Source organism: Rhinichthys klamathensis, unplaced genomic scaffold (assembly GCF_029890125.1).
Source record: "Rhinichthys klamathensis goyatoka isolate OS25496 unplaced genomic scaffold, OSU_Roscu_1.1 h1tg000292l_1, whole genome shotgun sequence".
In the NCBI taxonomy this organism is placed as follows: Eukaryota; Metazoa; Chordata; class Actinopteri; order Cypriniformes; family Leuciscidae; genus Rhinichthys; species Rhinichthys klamathensis.
In genome coordinates this window covers 29308-47646 of record NW_026606811.1, presented here as the reverse complement: position 1 = coordinate 47646, position 18339 = coordinate 29308, and the positions used below count along the sequence as shown (strand labels likewise).

The 18339-nt window shown below is 37.9% G+C and overlaps 3 protein-coding genes across 3 annotated transcripts; 1 reads left to right on the top strand and 2 right to left on the bottom strand.

Annotated features, from left to right (window-relative positions):
• Positions 1-1657: 1657 nt before the first annotated feature.
• On the bottom strand, positions 1658-4178 carry ccdc96 (coiled-coil domain containing 96). The gene is made up of 2 exons (XM_056269894.1): positions 2701-4178; positions 1658-2337 (listed from the first exon to the last, which is right to left on the bottom strand). The coding sequence occupies exons 1-2, from the start codon at positions 3811-3813 to the stop codon at positions 1996-1998; spliced, it is 1455 nt and encodes a 484-aa protein (XP_056125869.1). The 5' UTR covers positions 3814-4178; the 3' UTR covers positions 1658-1995.
• tada2b (transcriptional adaptor 2B) lies at positions 4080-6727 on the top strand. Its single transcript, XM_056269893.1, has 2 exons — positions 4080-4396; positions 5111-6727. The coding sequence occupies exons 1-2, from the start codon at positions 4127-4129 to the stop codon at positions 6296-6298; spliced, it is 1458 nt and encodes a 485-aa protein (XP_056125868.1). The 5' UTR covers positions 4080-4126; the 3' UTR covers positions 6299-6727.
• Positions 6728-8952: 2225 nt separating this feature from the next.
• Positions 8953-15386, bottom strand: grpel1 (GrpE-like 1, mitochondrial). Its single transcript, XM_056269895.1, has 4 exons — positions 15229-15386; positions 13817-13973; positions 9879-9960; positions 8953-9787 (listed from the first exon to the last, which is right to left on the bottom strand). The coding sequence occupies exons 1-4, from the start codon at positions 15351-15353 to the stop codon at positions 9441-9443; spliced, it is 711 nt and encodes a 236-aa protein (XP_056125870.1). The 5' UTR covers positions 15354-15386; the 3' UTR covers positions 8953-9440.
• Positions 15387-18339: the final 2953 nt, after the last annotated feature.

Sequence of the window (18339 nt, the reverse complement as noted above, 5' to 3'; positions counted from 1 at the left end):
GGTGGGTAGACAGGTACATTAATGTAAGACACAGATCTCTAATTTCACAGTAAAATGCAACAAATGTGAAGTCACTTTTACTTTCGTTATCAACAACATATTTCTCTTCAGGGAAAAACAATCAAGGAAAACATGCCTAGAGCACCTTCTAGTGGGCATTATATAATACACAAAGGAAAACCCTATATGAGATTGCTTTATAACTTAACAGCTTTAACTAAAAACATAAACAAGCTTAACAGAAATGATTCTGATAAGAGTGTTTTCCAACAATGATGTAATGAAACAGTGATAATTTAAGGTTGAAGGAGTAAAGCCTGTGTTTAGGCTATTAAAGAAATTTCATTTTTGCCAAAGAAGAACTTTTATTTTAAATAAATGTTCATTTAAAAGCAGCCTACTTCAGTGTGATATGTTACCATATCATCATGCTTAACACTGAGAATTTGAATAATTGTAATGTGATGATCAGGTGCAGATATCTAAATCAGAGAATATCATAAGTTTGAGCGGTTGGCAGGTGGATGATTTATTTTTAACAGCAGATTCAGGTGGCGTTAGAGCTGATCTGCTCATCTCTAGCGCACGAGCCCTAAAGCCCCCTTCAATCCACAGACTTTTAATTTGCAACCTGAACATGGGCATAGCCCCCGCCCCCCTAGCAGAACCAAGGTCCAGTCACCTCACATTCACAAAATCCTGTGGGAAACACAGTATATGATAGTGTCCTCAAAATAAATCTAATTACCTTATTGTTAAATAACTAAAATATTTTCTTGTAAAAAGTGGTTTCTTCTCCACCTCATTTTGAGCCAGGAAAAACCCTGAATAAAGTATTGTGCATTGTTTGTTAGTTTTACTTATAATAATAATTCGTTACATTTATATAGCGCTTTTCTGGGTACTCAAAAGCGCTATACATAGAAGGGGGAATCTCCTCAACCACCACCAATGTGCAGCATCCACCTGGATGATGCGACAGCAGCCATATTGCGCCAATACGCCCACCACACACCAGCTTATTGGTGGAAAGGAGACAGTGATGAAGCCAATCAGTGTATGGGGATGATTAGGAGGCCATGATGGACAAAGGCCAAGGGCAAATTTTGGCCAGGATGCCGGGGTTACACCCCTACTCTTTTTCGAAGGACATCCTGGGATTTTTAATGACCACAGAGAGTCAGGGCCTCGGTTTAACGTCTCATCCGAAGGACGGATATGGATGTTGAAGGAGTTTAAGGCAGTTGGATGTTTAATATATCTGTGTCCAAGTATGAATAATTGGCCACTTTGGCCAGTCAGACTATAATGTTGCCTTTTGTTGTTGTTTTTTATTCATCTATATCATATATCTGTATAAGCATTTAAATAAAGACATGCAATCTCTAAATTATTGTTATTAGAACATGCACTGATGCAGGTTGCTCAGCAAGTTATACACATTGAAGTAAAATCTTCTCTGACCATGTACATGTTCTTACTGTCTTTGTACTTTTGTCAAATAATGCTGCCTTTGTGAATTATTGATACAGTAAATTAGATCAGAAAGGCCATTTAAATTACTTCTGCTTTGCACCAAAGAATCAAGAATTCAACAGCATCCTTTAAAGTAGTCAGTAGTTAGTCATGAGCATAAACCAAAACTGGCATCCATTGTTTGTTGACCACAAACCTTTATAAGCACTTGTTTAGTTTAAATAGGCTTAAATATCAACAGATGCCAAAATATCAGGTAGTGATATCAGATTTCTTTATAGAACACACAAGACAATTAGCTTGCAAGGTAAGCCATAAGAAATACCGCCATCTGCTGGCACTGTAACAATCACAATAAGAAAACAACTAAGATATAAACTTTGAATGCTAAGATGATAAATTTGATGACAAGTATTATTTCTCAGTATTTCTCACCAGACATTTTCACTCTTGTTTATGTTACTTTGTCAAGTTACACATTACATTTACAATTTAGGGGATCAAAGTGCACATGTGATGTCACTGGGACTCTGGTTTGCTTTGCTCAATCTTCTGCTTCACTCCGGCACACTTCAGTATGAGCTCAGCGTGACGTCTTTTTAACATCTCCAGTCTCTGCTGCAGGCATTCAGAGGTGTCAACCTTCTCCTCAAAGTCCCGCAGTAGTGTGGTGTTTCCCAGCAGGCCACAGCGCTGCTGCAGCTTTAGATTGTCTGCGCGTAGGCCGTCACGAACCTGTCGGGTACGTGTCAGTACTTCACGTTTAAGAGCCACCAACGTGTCTGCCTTGGCAAGTTGAGTGTGTTTGGCCTTATTCTCTATCTGCATGAAATGCAGCTTCTCTTTCACATGAGAAATGCCCTGAGGTTGTGGGACAAAGAAATGTGTAGAAATTAAATGAAAAACTTACACAGTTTGTTAAAATAAATACTAAGAATAGCTTTCTATACACAACAACATTTCAAAAGACATCTTATGTGTACAGTTGTGCATTTAGCTGCTTAGCTATATATTTGAAATAATATTTTATTTATTGATATATAATGAATTAAATATATTAATAAATATATGTTTTAACATCCTGATGACCACAAAACTAATTTCACTCCTCAATATGAGTTGAAAGAAAGAAAGAAAGAAAGAAAGAAAGAAAGAAAGAAAGAAAGAAAGAAAGAAAGAAAGAAAGAAAGAAAGAAGGATGTTTAGGTGATGTTTGTGATTTACCTGCACAGCGCAGGCAACCCTCGTTTTTAGAATACGTAGCTCCTCGTTGCGCTCGTTCATCTTGTCTTTAAATGTCTTGTTCTCTGCTTTGAGCTGCTCAAAGTCCATCAGCAGCAAGCCATCAGCCAGCTGCCGTTTGGATCTAAGTGCCATCTCAAATTGACATATTTTGTTCTTGAGCTTGATACTGTTGAGACGCACACATGCCAGCTTGTCTTCCTGCTTCAGTCCATCAGCCTGCAGCTGCTCCACCTTTGCCAGTGCTGCCTGTTTGCCCACCTTACCAGTCAGTGCTGTCATGGCAGCCTCATATTTCAGTGCAGCAAATGATCTCAACTCCTGGTTCACCTGGTTCAGTTTCTCTAAGCTCTGCTGGCGGAGCTCCTTAGTCTGCTGTTGGTGGAGCTCTGAGCAAAGGTGGTGCTGCTCTCTCAGGTCCTCCATGAGCTCCATGCACTTTTGGTACTGCTCCTGTCCTGAGATATCTCCCTCCAGTTTGGCACTTGTCTTCTTGCTGAGGTATTCCGCTATTTGGGTCTGCAGCTGACCATTTAGCTGTCTAAGTGCTTCATTCTCAGCCTGTAGTTCATGTAGCAGATCCATATGTTCCTTATTGTTGATCCGTAGGCCAAACTCTTCCACTTCTGCAGGAACCAGTGATTCATTGGAAGGGCTGGTCCTCTCATTTTTTGGGTCAGGAGTTAGAAGTCTCTCCTCCTCCTCCTCCTCCTCCTCAGTGTCCTCACGTGATAGAAGATCATCAATGAAATGTTCTATTTCAGGACCATCAGTGTCCTCCGAGTTCTCATTTATAAGGAGTTCTATTTCATCCCTTTTTTCCGTTATCATATGTTGCCTAGACTCGGTTTCTTCCTGCTGGGGTCCACTTGTCTCAGCACTGGACGTGTCTTCTGTGAGGACGCCCAATGAGAGGTGTGAACCCTGCTCGACCACATCATCCTCACCAACTTCTGAAATATTAGGAGGTTCAGTTTCTTCAATTTCTTGTGCACTTGTTGCCTCTGTTAGATCCTCAAACGTTTCAGTGTTTTCCACCGGCGTGTTATTTTCTAAAACAGGGCTTTCTTCGTGATCTAATGAACCCTCTTCCATTTTATTTAGTTGAATTTACACACGATTTTTAACAATAATATTTTTTTATTCACCTAAAAAATAATTACCTGTAATTTATCTAAAATAACCAACGTTTACCTCACGAAACAGAAACAGCGCTTGCCTCAACTATTTTGTGTCTGTATGGGAGTGCGTGTGTGTTGCCATGGACACCAGAGCGAAAGCCAATCACAAGCAATTGCTGTGTTACTGTTAATATTAATGAGACGCAGCGGCGTGACCAGTGATACTCCACTGCGCATGTCCTCCCCCGCGCCACTGCTGCTTCCAACAACAAGCGGTAGTAAGCAATATGGCCGACGTAGGGAAGAAGTACTGTGTGAACTGCCTGGCAGATGTTACGAATTTGCGGATTCGTTGTGCCGAATGTCAAGATATTGAACTTTGCCCGGAGTGCTTCTCCGCCGGTGCCGAAATCGGCAACCATAGACGATGGCATGGCTATCAGCAAGTTGACGGCGGGCGCTTTTCGCTCTGGGGTCCCGAAGCAGAGGGAGGATGGACTAGCAGGGAAGAACAGTCGCTGCTCGATGCCATCGAGCAATATGGATTTGGTAACTGGGTACGATTCTCAATTGAGTCCATATTTATGCGGCTTTAATAAACCTCCATTGTATTGCCAAATGTGCACCTCCATGCAAGTAGTCTGATGCATTGCAATGCAAACAAATGATGCATTGCTCAAAGAAGAAACTTAGAGAAAGTATTTTTTTTAAAGAACCTACTAGTAGATTCCCTAGGTCTGTGGTGCATTACAGTTTTTGTCACTCATAAGAACTTATAACATAATATATACATAGAGAGAACAAACTGTACTGTGTGCACTTGTACCGAAAGCAATTTTGTTGATTCAGTAATATTTGCATTAACTTAATAGTAATATTTATGTTTGTAACTTTCACATTATAATGATCTGGCTGTATGTCAAAGGGATAGTTCGCCGAATATTCTCGCTCTTATGTTGTTCCAAGCGCATACAACTTTTGTTCATCTTCAAAACACAGATGAAGATATTTTAAATGAAACCTGAGAGATTTTTGCTCCTTCATTGAAAGTCCATGTCATCAAAAAATGTATTAAAATTTTTGTAAACGTATTACACATGATTCACCCTGTTTAAGTCTTCTGAAGATACACAGTCACCTCATCCTCACTTATGTTTTGAAGATGAACGAAAGTCTTGTGGATTTGAAACAACATGAGGGTGAGTAATTGATGATGAATTTTCCTTTTTAGATGAACTAACCCTTTAACTTTGATTATTTCTGTGTGTTAGGAGGATATGGCAGCCCATGTTGGTGCATCGCGCACCCCTCAGGAGGTCATGGACCATTATGTGAGCATGTATATCCATGGGAATCTGGGCAAAGCCTGCATCACTGACAGCATCCCCAACCGCGTGACAGACCACACTTGCCCAAGTGGAGGTCCGCTATCTCCTAGTTTGACTACCCCGTTGCCCCCACTAGACATATCTGTGGCGGAGCAGCAGCAGCTTGGATACATGCCGCTTCGGGACGACTACGAGATTGAATATGACCAGGAGGCAGAGAAACTCATCAGTGGGTTGTCTGTAAACTACGACGATGAAGATATTGAGATTGAGATGAAGCGAGCCCACGTGGACATGTACGTGCGGAAGCTGCGTGAGCGCCAGCGCCGCAAAAACATTGCTCGTGACTACAATTTAGTGCCAGCCTTTCTGGGACGGGACAAAAAAGATAAAGAGCGAGAACGACCGGGTGGAACAGGAGGGGTTGCGGGTGCAGGTGGTGCTCTTGGATTGGGGGGCGTTACCACCATCATTCCAACAGGGCCGCTGGGCTCCTCTGCAGCAGCAACCCCGAAACGCAAAATCACCAAGGAAGAGAAGGAGCAACGGACCAAACTACGTGGTCTTTGCCAGTTCATGCCACAGCGTGAGTTTGAAGAATTCTTCGATAACATGCACAAAGAGCGCATGCTACGGGCGAAGGTTCGGGAGCTTCAGCGTTATCGGCGAAATGGCATCACGAGGCTCGACGAGTCGGCCGAGTATGAGGCAGCACGCCACAAACGGGAAAAACGGAAAGAGAACAAAAGTGTTGCTGGCTCAAAGAGAGGCAGCAGTGGTGGAGGAGGAGCGGCCGGGCTTGGAGGAGGGGTTGGAGCAGGAGGTGGGCTTGGCGGCGGTGGAGGAGTCAGTGCCATTAAAGAGGAGGGGAAGGACAGTGAGTTCTCAGCTATCGAGAACCTGTCTGGCTTTGAGCTGCTGTCGGATCGGGAGAAGGTACTGTGCAACTCTATGAACCTTAGTCCTACGCGCTATCTGACTGTCAAGACTATCATCATCAAAGATCACTTACAGAAACGGCAGGGCATTCCCTCGAAAAGCCGCCTACCCAGCTACCTGGACAAGGTGCTGAAAAAACGGATTCTGAATTTTTTGTCGGAGAGTGGCTGGATATCCCGAGAAACCTCTTAACGACACTGTCCAAAGATTCGGCTGTATGAATAATGATTGTAAATATATTTTTCTACTGTTTTATAATGGATCTCAGAAAAGCCTGTGAGAACAAAATGACTGTAGATGCCACACTACTGGATGTGGACCTTCAGTCAGTCTAACATGTGTGTCTTTGATCTCAGATCTCCTCATAGGATCATAAACATAGGGAAATTCCTGTTATAGAAGGTACATAATCAGTATCCATCATAGGGAACATTCCAGTATGTTGTCCTGTGTAACACATCAGAATATAACACAAAACCCATTGCCCCTTGTTAAAATGCCTCCGTTTTGAATGTGATTTTGAGTGGCACTTGAATGTTCCCTGCCAATAGAGTTTCAACAGAATGCTTAATGTTGTACAAAGCAGAGTTTTGGTTCTGAGTTTCTTGTTTTGTCATAAGAAGGAATTTAAGACAGATCCTTGTTCTGCTTGCCAAAAGTCTTATGCTAACTTGAATTTGCCTGTGTCAGTTGGATATATTCTGTTGTCAATGGTGGGAATGTGAGACACATGAAGCATGCTCGATACTATCTAAAAACAGCCGATGTTCATGTTTGATTATGATTTTTTTTTTTGGAGTTGACCTTTGTGAGGTTGTTACTATAGCTGTTTATTGAGCATGTTTCAGAAGCTTGGGTTAAAAGGCACACAACCAGGTTATATAAAGTATTAGCTTGACGAGTAAAGCAACATAAGAATATTTACCATAATGCTCATGTTTCAAGAGGGTATTATTCCTATTTGTTTGATGGATAATGCTACATGCAGCATCAAGGGTTCTCATCTCAAAAGTGTACAACAAAATTTCTAAGCTGAGACTGTGTTAGTGTTTCAACTACATACTAAAGTTTTTTTTCTTTAATTTTCAAATGCCTTGACAAAATGTTCATGCAATACCAAATCTTAGATTACAACTGAGACAAACCTATTTTTCCATGATTTTTAATGTTATTATTGCCTGCTCGTGTCTACCCCAAAGTTGTAGAAAACTAAGACAAGCACTGTTCACAGAGGCAAATGCAAAGGTTTAAAATTTTTACATAGTTTTGAAATGATTAATATATTAAGAGTCAAATAGAATAGATACATTATAACTTTTAGCTATTGTTTTTTTATGTATACGATATTGGAAATAACTGTTTAGTGTAAATCCGTTGTAAAGGCCAAGGTGGCCATCCACATTTGTTTGTTTGTCATTTTTTGCCCCAGACATTGGTACATATAAAGTCAGTCATGTTTGAGTATGCTCATGTAGTGTGCCTTGAAGCAAATGTGCCCAGGTTGATGGTTTTTATCCCTTTCCCTTTAAATTAATATTATATTTTAATCTTAAATTGTACCACATCACAAATGTACATTTAGGTGTCTGTTTGATCCTGTTTTTTCCACATTTCTATGCTAGACATAACTGCCCCACACAATACACAATATTTGTGTCTTCTGAGTAAAGCCATTAAAAGCAGATGTGCAGTTGCACTGGGAGAGAAACTCACCAATGGCATATGTGAGATGTATGAATAATGCATATTAGGGATTTCTATTGGGGTGCTTAAATGTTACAAAGGGTTAATCTTCAGGTTGTGCTTCAGTTATAGGAAATAGGATCTTTGGTCATCTTTCTTTTGGTTCCCAAGCCACTCTTCAAGTCTAGTCATGCTCACCACCATTCAATTGTTAAGAAAAAAAAGTGACCTGTTCATTTAAAGCTTAATATTTTCACTGTAATATTCATTCAATATGCTATTTCAAAAAGTATAATTATTTTTCTAAAGTAACTGAAAATGTGAGAGGGGATAATACTGAAAATGGCATCTTCACAGAAAGACACTATCTTAAGTATGTTTTTAGAATTTTTTTAAAGACAATGTGACATTTAAAAATGATGAGGAGACTTTTTTCTGCTTGGTTGTGACATGTTTTCTGGTCAAATAGTCCATTTTTGAAGGATCATATTTGTCAAAATATTGAGTTGTGGAAAGTATTTTATTGCATATGTCATGTTCTTTCCTACTTTGTATTAAAGTGTTGAAATATAACCTATTGTCTGTTTTTAAATGGAAAAAATGCCCTTGCTTACATTTCAAGATGTCAAGACTGAAATATCAGAAGGCGTAATCTAAATAAGATCTGTAAGAAAACAACAATTTAGTCATTTTAAAATATTAATGGATTTTATTAGTATGAAATGCCATTTAAAAGAATATGCCCACATATATCACTATATTCTTTCATTCAAATAACATTATGTAACAGTAACCAAAATTAAGTATTTAATTTACCACTGTATCCTTAGTTGAACTCTTGTCCTGAAAATTTCAACATAAATGTACTACAAACTTATGGAAGATGTAATAATGAGAGATCTACTTTTGAAAATGGTATGCGATTTATTTGACAATTGTCTGCTTGTTCACATGAATGGAAAAGTTGAATATACCCATATAACCACCACCATTTTTAATGACTTTGTAGGACACATCTCTCTCAGAGTGCTCGCACCTTCCTCTCCCCAAAACTTCACAGAAACTCATCAGTTCTTATTACAATTTCTGTTGACATATGTGATATTTCATCAAGTCTGCACACTATGAAAATAGTAGTGAAATAGTAGGAAGTACAACTGCTGTTAATTAAATTATTATAAAATTATATACATTTTATTTTTGAACAAAAAACAGAAACAAATCAAGTGGAATTTAACAACTGCTGTCAACACATCATCATACATGTAGGGGCCAAATTGGTAAAAAAAAAAAAAAAAAAAAAAATTTAGTAAAGTAATTAATATAAGAGCAAATACGTATATTGAGAAAAGATGTCCAACAGTATAATGTGCTGCAGTGTTTCTTTAAAAGATGGAATGGTGGTGGTGATTCTCAAAGGAATAATGTTGCATCCAATCCAATATTCAGTGAATCTTCTACTGCATACAGACTCAACTCTTATAATATACTCTTACAATATTTATGTTGATCATTATTAATACATAAAGATTAGTCTGGCATTGTCCTTCAGTTGTCAACATATTGGACTTCACCTCTCAGAGGCACCTTTAACAAAAAAAGCTGTGGAACCTAAGACCAGGCAATGACCCACCATAGAGTGTACGAGTAGTTAGGGGGCCTTGACTACACCCACCAGAGCTGGCCGGAGGGTGCGGCCATGCAGCTTATAGCCTACTTTAGTAACTACGGCTACGGTACCCGGCTCCTTGCCCTCCACAGGTGCATGAAAGACAGCCTCATGTTCATAAGGATCAAATTTCTGACTATCAGGATTAAGCTTAACAAGGCCGTGTTTTTTGAAGACCTTTTGGATCTGCACCTCAGTCATTACAAGGCCATCGTAAAGATTTTTCAAGTGAGGATTTGCAGCAGACACTTCTGTTTTCGGTACACTTTCTGTTGCCTTCTCTAAGATGTCAGCCACCTCCAAGAGGTCTTTACAGAAGCCCTGAATTCCTGAGAAAAAACAAACAAGAGTGAAAACATTAAACAAAGATGCGGAAATGTCGGTTTATAAAACAGCTTATAAACTAATATAATAGCTTACCATATAGCTTAGCATCATCAATCATCTTTTGACTTCTTTGCCTAAGGTTCTCAGTGTCTGCTAGTGCCCGCTTGTATTTATCCTGCAGCAAAAGGCGATTTAAAATGATCAGACAATAAACTACAAACAGCATGCTGAGTTATCTGATCAAATTACACACAATATTTAAACTTCTCCTCTCCAAAACACTTTTGACTCTCAGAAGATTTATGTTGCACAGAAATAATACCATTTACAACGTGCTGGATTCACGGTATTGATTAATCTGAATGCTTCAAAATAAAGAAAGGTCAAAGCTGAGGTTGACACTCAAAGACACATTCTGAGTTAAGCCGGTGCACACTGTGCGATTTATTATAGTCTTTTACAATTGTTCCTTGTCAGACTGTACGAACATGATCCTCGCTGTAAGCCATGTCACACTGTAAGATCTCAGTTGTCATTAAAGACTGTAGAAAGAAAACTTGTCCGGAGTTTTACATCAATCAATGACACGTTCGGTGACAGTGAGCTGCATTACACGCAGGATTGAAATGGTGGCTACAAAGAAATCACTAACGTTCATTTTGGTCATTGGCTTTTCTTGAAAATCGTAGCAGAAGTCACACTACAGGACTTCAGAATTTCGTCGGAGGTAAAAATTTGATCGCAACGGTCATTAATCGGCTGTCGGTGACCATGTCAAACTAACGATCAAATACTTCAAACTTTAGCCTAGGATCAGAGGAATCTTTTAAGATTTGCAAACAGTGTCTCAGACGGCCAAATCGTGGCACAAATCGCACAGTGTGCACCCAGCTTAAGTCTGGGACACTTTACAGCTGATTTACAGGCAAGTAAATCCTCTGAATATCAATAATCTGAAACATGACCAGCTCCAGTTCCTACAAAACTGGTTTTATAAACAATATAGAACAAGTGGATAGTCCTTGGGGTGTCCTTGAACTACAAGGGCAATTGAAGGTCAGGCTGTGCAGGAGGAAATTACATGATTTTGTGAACCGCAAGAAAAACATTTACTGTCGGTACATTTCAATCTCTGTTTAAGTGAATTTTTGACTGGAACTACCTATACTAGGGTTGTGCCAGTAGATGATGATATCATGCATCATGATAGTCAGACTCAGCGATATTGCAGATGGGTGATGCCTTTAAAGATATCAAGATGATAATTGGCTTGTTTTCACATTGACGTATTAAATTATAAGGGTTTCCAGACTGCGACCAAAATGGACCATTTTTTGAGAATGTGCGAGTTAAAATTTTATGTGGTCGCATTTGTGCGAGTGCATGGTCATGTACTCAGTTAAATTCACGCATGCGCAAAAGAACGCCGTTGAATCAGCAGCTGCTGCAGTCCGTATGTTCAAAATGAACGAGTGCATCATGAATCCATTTTCCAAACCGTGTTTTTGACTTTATAAACCGTGTTTATATTCTGACTATTTTATCCCGGGGTCGGCTCGGCTGCGGAGTTGCCGAGTGCCTGTGTGACTCGCCATAGACATTAACGGAGAGAAGTAGCTCCGGCTACAATGTTCTTCCACAAGACACTTGCAGTTTATTTATTAACGAACGTACACGTCACGCGCATTGCACTGATGGTGAAACGCGCCAATTAGGAATTAAGTCATAATAAGTGCAAGTTAAATGTACAGTGTACGACATGTAAAAAAGACTAGGCTAACAATGTCAAGATCAATATTTGTGTAGCCTGACACGGTATTTTCACACTGCATCCGTTCCAGGAGCGGTGCGTAGCAGTGCAGAGATCGTTTACACACCGAGTCTATTTTTGCTGTGCTGCACCTTTTTTTTACAGTCTATGTGCTGCACGCGCTGAATTGAAGTGACAGCGCATAGTTCGTGGTCCAAATGAGCACAAATTGACATGACAATGAATTTCATCATAAATGCATTTAATTTAATAAAATGTAGTAATCTCACCATAAATGCATTTAATTAAATACTACTATTTTTCAGTGTCATCTTTTTACTTTTAACTTTTTAATAGTTTTTTTGAGAATATTTTGATTTGATAGTTAAAAGGTTAAAACATTTTGCTAACATGAGGTCTTGTGTCACTGTCAGTCTTTTTAAATCAGTGCAAAATTATGGTATGCAGATTAAAACCACTATTCATCAGCATGCATTGATTAATCCCATGGCATGTAGCGCAAAAAAAAAAAAAAAGGTGCAACCAACTGAGAAAGTTGGTAGCACCAGTGCAACCAGTGGAAAAGTTAGTCTGGAGCCCTGATTATTGTTATTATTTTTATTATATCAGGCTAGAATTATTATCAAATTAATATTAGGACATACAATTAATTTTTGCCTACCCAAATTTCATAACAACATCACCACACTTGTGACAGGATTGAGGACTCAATTAATATATATTTTTTTAAACTACATCCCACATCAAAATGGAACTGAAAGGTTATTATTCACAAATTGTCAAGAGTGCTGGTTATAAAAGAGAAGCATCATTCTTTCTTATACAGTCATTTGTGCCTTGGCAAAAACGGGAACTGTTTGTCAGCGTTTTGTTTTGTTTCCATATGATAGCACATGACATTAACAAAACATTTTAATGACGCTAGTAACAATACAATTTCAAATTATTATTAATAATAATATTATTATTACTAAAATTATATAAGCCTAATCTTTAGGTCCCGACACAGCACTATAATAATCAGTCATCGATGAAAATCAAAAGCAGCTTCAAACACCGACTTCATAACAAAACAAAACTTCTTTAACAGGAAATATTTTTCTTATTATTTTGTCCACTATCATTAATGTATGGTCCACAAGAGAAATATTAAGCCAATATTGACGGTACATGTCAACATACTGTCAGACGACGAATACAGTCAGTCACAGGAGATCCACACTCCAATCTGTATATAACTGTTTCCGCTGTTATAATGAGACACAATTTTTCCTTTGGAAGTCTCACTACTTCAGTCCAGTGATGAAATATTTGTGTCCTGGAAATGGGAAGCCTCAGGTGCTGCTTCAATCGCTGTTTCCTTGTGGAAAGGTGAGGTAGACTCAGATGTAGATGGCGCTTTTTCTCCTTCTCGCTCATCTTTCCATGATTTCTCCTTGGAAAAGCGTAATATTGAACTTTGTGCATCCGCCTCTGTCACCGCATGAGTGCATTCTGTTTACTGCTTAATATACTAAAGGAGGCTGTACTGTACCAACTAGGGGACTAAATGCCGCTAGGTGGAACAAACTGTAATTTGAGCTACTGTCTGTTCAAAATAAATGAAAAGAAACCTAGCATTGGATATTTGTTGAAACTTGTATCGAACTGTGACCCCAAAACCGTGGTACATTCCAAATTGTGACTTCTTTATACCGCTACTCCCCTAGTTATTAAAGGGTTAGTTCACCCAAAAATGAAATTTCTGTCATTAATTACTTACCCTAATGTCGTTCCAAACCCTTAAGACCATTGTTCATCTTCGGAACACAAATTAAGATATTTTTGATGAAATCTGAGGTGTTTCTGAACCAGCCATAGGCAGCAACGTAATTGCAACTTTCAAAGCCCAGAAAGGTAGTAAAGACATTGTTAAAATAGTCCATGTGACTACGGTGGTTCAACCTTAATGTTATGAAGTGACGAGAATACTTTTTGTGCGCAAAAAACAAAGACTTTATTCAACAATTTCTTCTCGTCTGTGTCAGTCTAAACAACGCAGCGCTTCCGGGTTCTACGGCTCATTATTGGCCGTTTATTATTTTTGTGTGTTTTTTTGCACACAAAAAGTATTCTACTAGTCTTACAGGTTTGGAATTACATGCGGGTGAGTAATTAATGACAGAATTCTCATTTTTGGGTGAGCTAACCCTTTAAACGTCCACATTTTATATATCCAATTATCAGAATAGACTGCATCCTTCTGAAAATAAAGCATTACCGTAACATCTTTCAGCTGTTCTTCCAGTTGCATCTTTTCTTCTGTGAAGGCTTTCTCAGGTGCACCGGGCTCTGGTTTCTGAGTCCCATTCTCTTCTTCGGTTCCAGTTCCTGAGCTTTTCTGTTGGGCTGCTGTGCAAAGGAGGCGTGGGGTCGTCCTGAAATGTTAAAAGATGGGAATATTCACCAATACAGCCTTTGCAATATAGGCAAAATATACATTGAGATTACACAACCTATCTTGGATAAGAGATATTATGCCTTATTCTTAATAGAAAAGTTCACCCAAAAACAATTAGTCATAATTCTTTCAAATTAGGTTTACCAACAGAATGTCATTCTTTAGCATTGGCATTGATTTCAATGGCTATTGAAAATCAATGGGATTTTGGGGTATTTTATCCTTTTTGGAACTGAAAGTCACAATGAAGTGAAAGCAGTGACAGAGCTTTTCTTCCATATTTTGATGTACACCCGAGTGTAAAAGAAAAAACAATGTGGGAGTGGGACCTGCTTCTATATATCTGTTGTTGATTGGATGTGAGATGTGGGCGTTGCACTCAAAAACGGATGCAGATGAACATGAGCTTGCAGGATCAGAGTTTAAGCGGACTAAATGATTGATGAAGTCCTGTACATGCCAGAGACAAGTCTGTCATGAATGATCACTGTATGGAAAGCAAAGCAGTCTTAAAAAAAGACAAGATCTATAAACTAGTTGATTTAAGATAACTGCTTCTTTATGGGTAACAGTGAACACTGAATGGGTGATGAATGTTTTACTTATAAAATAAATAAAATAGATTTATCATCTTAAACTGGTTAATTCTTTGTAGGACATAACCTTTCAATGACATGGGATTCTAGATAACTTGACATAACAAAATAGTTAAGAGTCCAGTCTGCAACTAGTTAAGAGATAGTCTAAACCAATCAAGAGGTGAAACAGCGGCAGTACGATTAGCCTAAACTTCAGTAAGTCTTCAGAACTAGCACGTGTCTGAAAATGAGTCTGTCATTGCCATGCCAACGTACGGACACTATTTTTAAATCAAAACAAACATCTTGAACTCGATCAAAACAAACATCCTGAACTCGATTAAACATTTTCTGTATGTAACGATATATATATCATGATATGGTAAAGAACAGTAAGCACATTTCACTAAGAAGCATCGATGATCACACGTAACTAGTCTGCACAGTTATAATGTATCCGACAGGACAACAAAGCTGTCTAACGATAGACTACTGTCATCTGAAGCCATAAGTGAGGGTCCTTAGGACATCAGAAAGAATCATTCATTTCTAAACAGCTTACGCAACAGAACGATTATTAATTTTCATAAAACCAAAATATTTAACCAAGCTTGGACACCAACTGGACACAATAACACTGCTCTGAAAGCCTACCTTACAAGTGAAGGAGACGCTATAATAGAAGAGCTCTGTCTGATCACTCGCACACACCAGTTCGCCATCTTCCTCTTCACTGCTAATGTCCACGCTGAGAGACACGCAGAAAGAGCAAGTCTCATTCAACCAATCACAGCTTCTGTTCTTACACGGTTGTCTTACACGACCAATCATCGCTCTAGTCAAAACTGACGCAATTCTGTAGTTACCGGTAGTTTGGTTGAGAGAAAGGTCGAAACATTTTGCACGTAATAAAGGACGGCGTCTTTTCTTGGCCAACTGAAGGTTACCGCACACTTTTATTACTCAACTACGCCGAGCTATATCACTCCAGGTTCACCAATTCAGACAACACACACGAATGAATTTAAAATATGTTGCTTAAAGTGCATTTAACCGGCATTGGAAGACAAATAATGGCAAGATTCTTGCCTTGAGTAGGCTAGTCAGTTCACTTCATGCATGAGTGATGGAAATTCTCTATCGGCTCATAAAAAAAGCATTTATCTATAATTATCACAATTTGAATTTTACTGTTTGTTTATCAGTTTGTTATATATTCAGAATCAAAGTAGGAAATGTGTTTGTGATTTTTTTCTTTCCAGACAGCTAATGTTTAAATTTAGTCCAGTAATCCTCTGACTCTCAGTCAGCCTAGTCTGTCTCTTGGACAATAAATCATCTGAGAGATTGAGGTGAGGAAATCCTAACTTGTATCTTGATTTAGGCTCAGAAACAGTTCCTGCTTGCATAAGGATTGAACCTTGTCTGGGTCCCTAGAAGTGATCAAATCCTGCTATGAGCACAGTCATGTGTAGCATAGTACACCGTTCAAAATGTTTGGTTCAGTAAACATTTTTTTTTAAAAGGAATTCCTACTTTTATTCAGCAAGGATGCATTAAATTGATCAAAAATGTTTTACAGAAGATTTCTATTTCCAATAAATGTTGTTCTTGTGAACATTCTATTTATAAAGAGCATTGACAAAAATGTATCACAGTTTCCACAAAAATGTTAAGCAGCAGCAAAATTGTTTTCAACATTGATAATAATAATAATAATAAATAAAAAAAATGTTACAGGATATTAGAATGGTTTTCTAAAAAACATCATGTGACTGAATATTGGAGAGTCGTAATGCTGAAAATTCAGCTTTGCCATCACAGGAGTAATTAAATCACATTAATGTAATATTAAAATAGAGAACAGTTATTTTAATTTGAAAGACTATTTCAATCTTACTGTTTTTTTTCTGTATTTTTAAATGCAGCCTGTGTGAGCAGCATAAGAGACTTTTTTTACAACTATTTAAAAAAAGAGTACTGACCCCAAAATATATGAACGGAGGTGTGTTTCACTGCCGTCAGCCTGAGCTTCAGCACTGCCCTGTGACCCTACATTTGATAATTAGGTGTAGAAAATGTGGATGTTTTAGAATAGTTTCAACTCAACTCAAAATATATAATATTTTTTACTCTATACAAGTCTAAAGGTGTTAAATCAATTGCAAAGCTCTTGTTTAGTGTCGCTTGTTTTAAAATGAAAATCTGCCTTTATTTAGAAAACTTGGACAGTATGATTCAGTGGCCGCATCAGCTCGCTAGAATGTAAATTGAAATACTTAGCTGTGCATATAATTTCATGCTTCATCTTCTGAAATTCTAGATTTTTTAGATTGATTTCAACTGAGTTAGCTTAATGACACTGAATAATTGGTCCATGTTGAATGTTTTAAGTTAAAGGGAAAAAGATACAAATTTGAAAAAATATGTGTATATATACACACACACACAACAAGTACACGGAGGTATCAAAAAATATTTTAAAAGTGCATATGTCTATTCAAAAACACTGAATGAAACAATTTAATGTCAGATTAAATTTTCCCCATGCAGGAGCCAAGCTAAAGTGATTTGCTGCTTTAACCCTGATGCGCTATAGCTATAGGAAACCCCTTCTAATGCACAACATGGGTCTAAAAGACCCGTATTCATTTCCTATGTTATTTCATGCATGGCTTGGCGTTTTTTTGTTTCACCTTTTGAAATCACTTTATTTGAGCATTTAATATTTCATGATCTTTAAATTTCATGATTTATGAATATTCAAAATATCTTGTTTTCAATTATCACAAATTCATATTTTAATATTTCGTAAATACATCAAGTTTACACACATGGGTCTAAAATGACCCATCCATGCAAGCGTGATAAAACAAAAGAATAAAGAATTTTTTTTGTTAAAATAACCAATGTCACAGTTGTTTAGATCAACACATTTACTGTAACACTTGAAATATGTTTATTGGCCACTTTGTCACACATAACACACATATAACCGATAACACTGAAATTGAACTTTATAGTGCAACTGTAGGGGGATCTCCCCACCAGCAATGTGCAGCATCCACCCGGATGATGCGACAGCAGCCATAGTGCAGCAGAACGCCACCACACGACGGCTTATGTGACCGATAGCATTGATTTATGGAGGTACAAGTTTTCTGCCCAACAGTGACAATATATACTTGTATATATAACTTTCTATTGCAACTTTTATTTTGTTGACCTAGCTAACAAAATAGAATATGCCGACCGCAAGCTATAGCTAATAGTATTGGACATGTTTCTCTTTTGCACTAGTAATGGATTTCAAGGTCAAGGTAACCTTAGCCTAAACGTTCAAATATTTGGCTATATCTAGATGTCTTTCACAAAATATTAAATATTTGTGACATTGTGACAATCTGTGACAAAAAATGTATTAAATAAAACTTACATGCATGAAATATACAAAAGCAGCCGTGTTGAATTGTGAAATGTGTGGCAGGTGAAAAGTTTTCTGCAGTACATATATTTATACTATTTATAAATATCAAAGGTTCCTATATGGGTCATTTTTGACCCATGTGTGTAAAATTAATGTAGAAATACAAAAACCGTGTTTGTTTATAAAGTAAGAAAGGAAAAATAAACATAATGATTTGTGGAAATCAAAAACAAGATATTTAATAAATACCTGGATTAATAAATGATAAAATACATTTCTTTCAAATATCCAGCAAAGAAACATGAATACGGGTCATTTTAGACCCATGTTGCGCATTA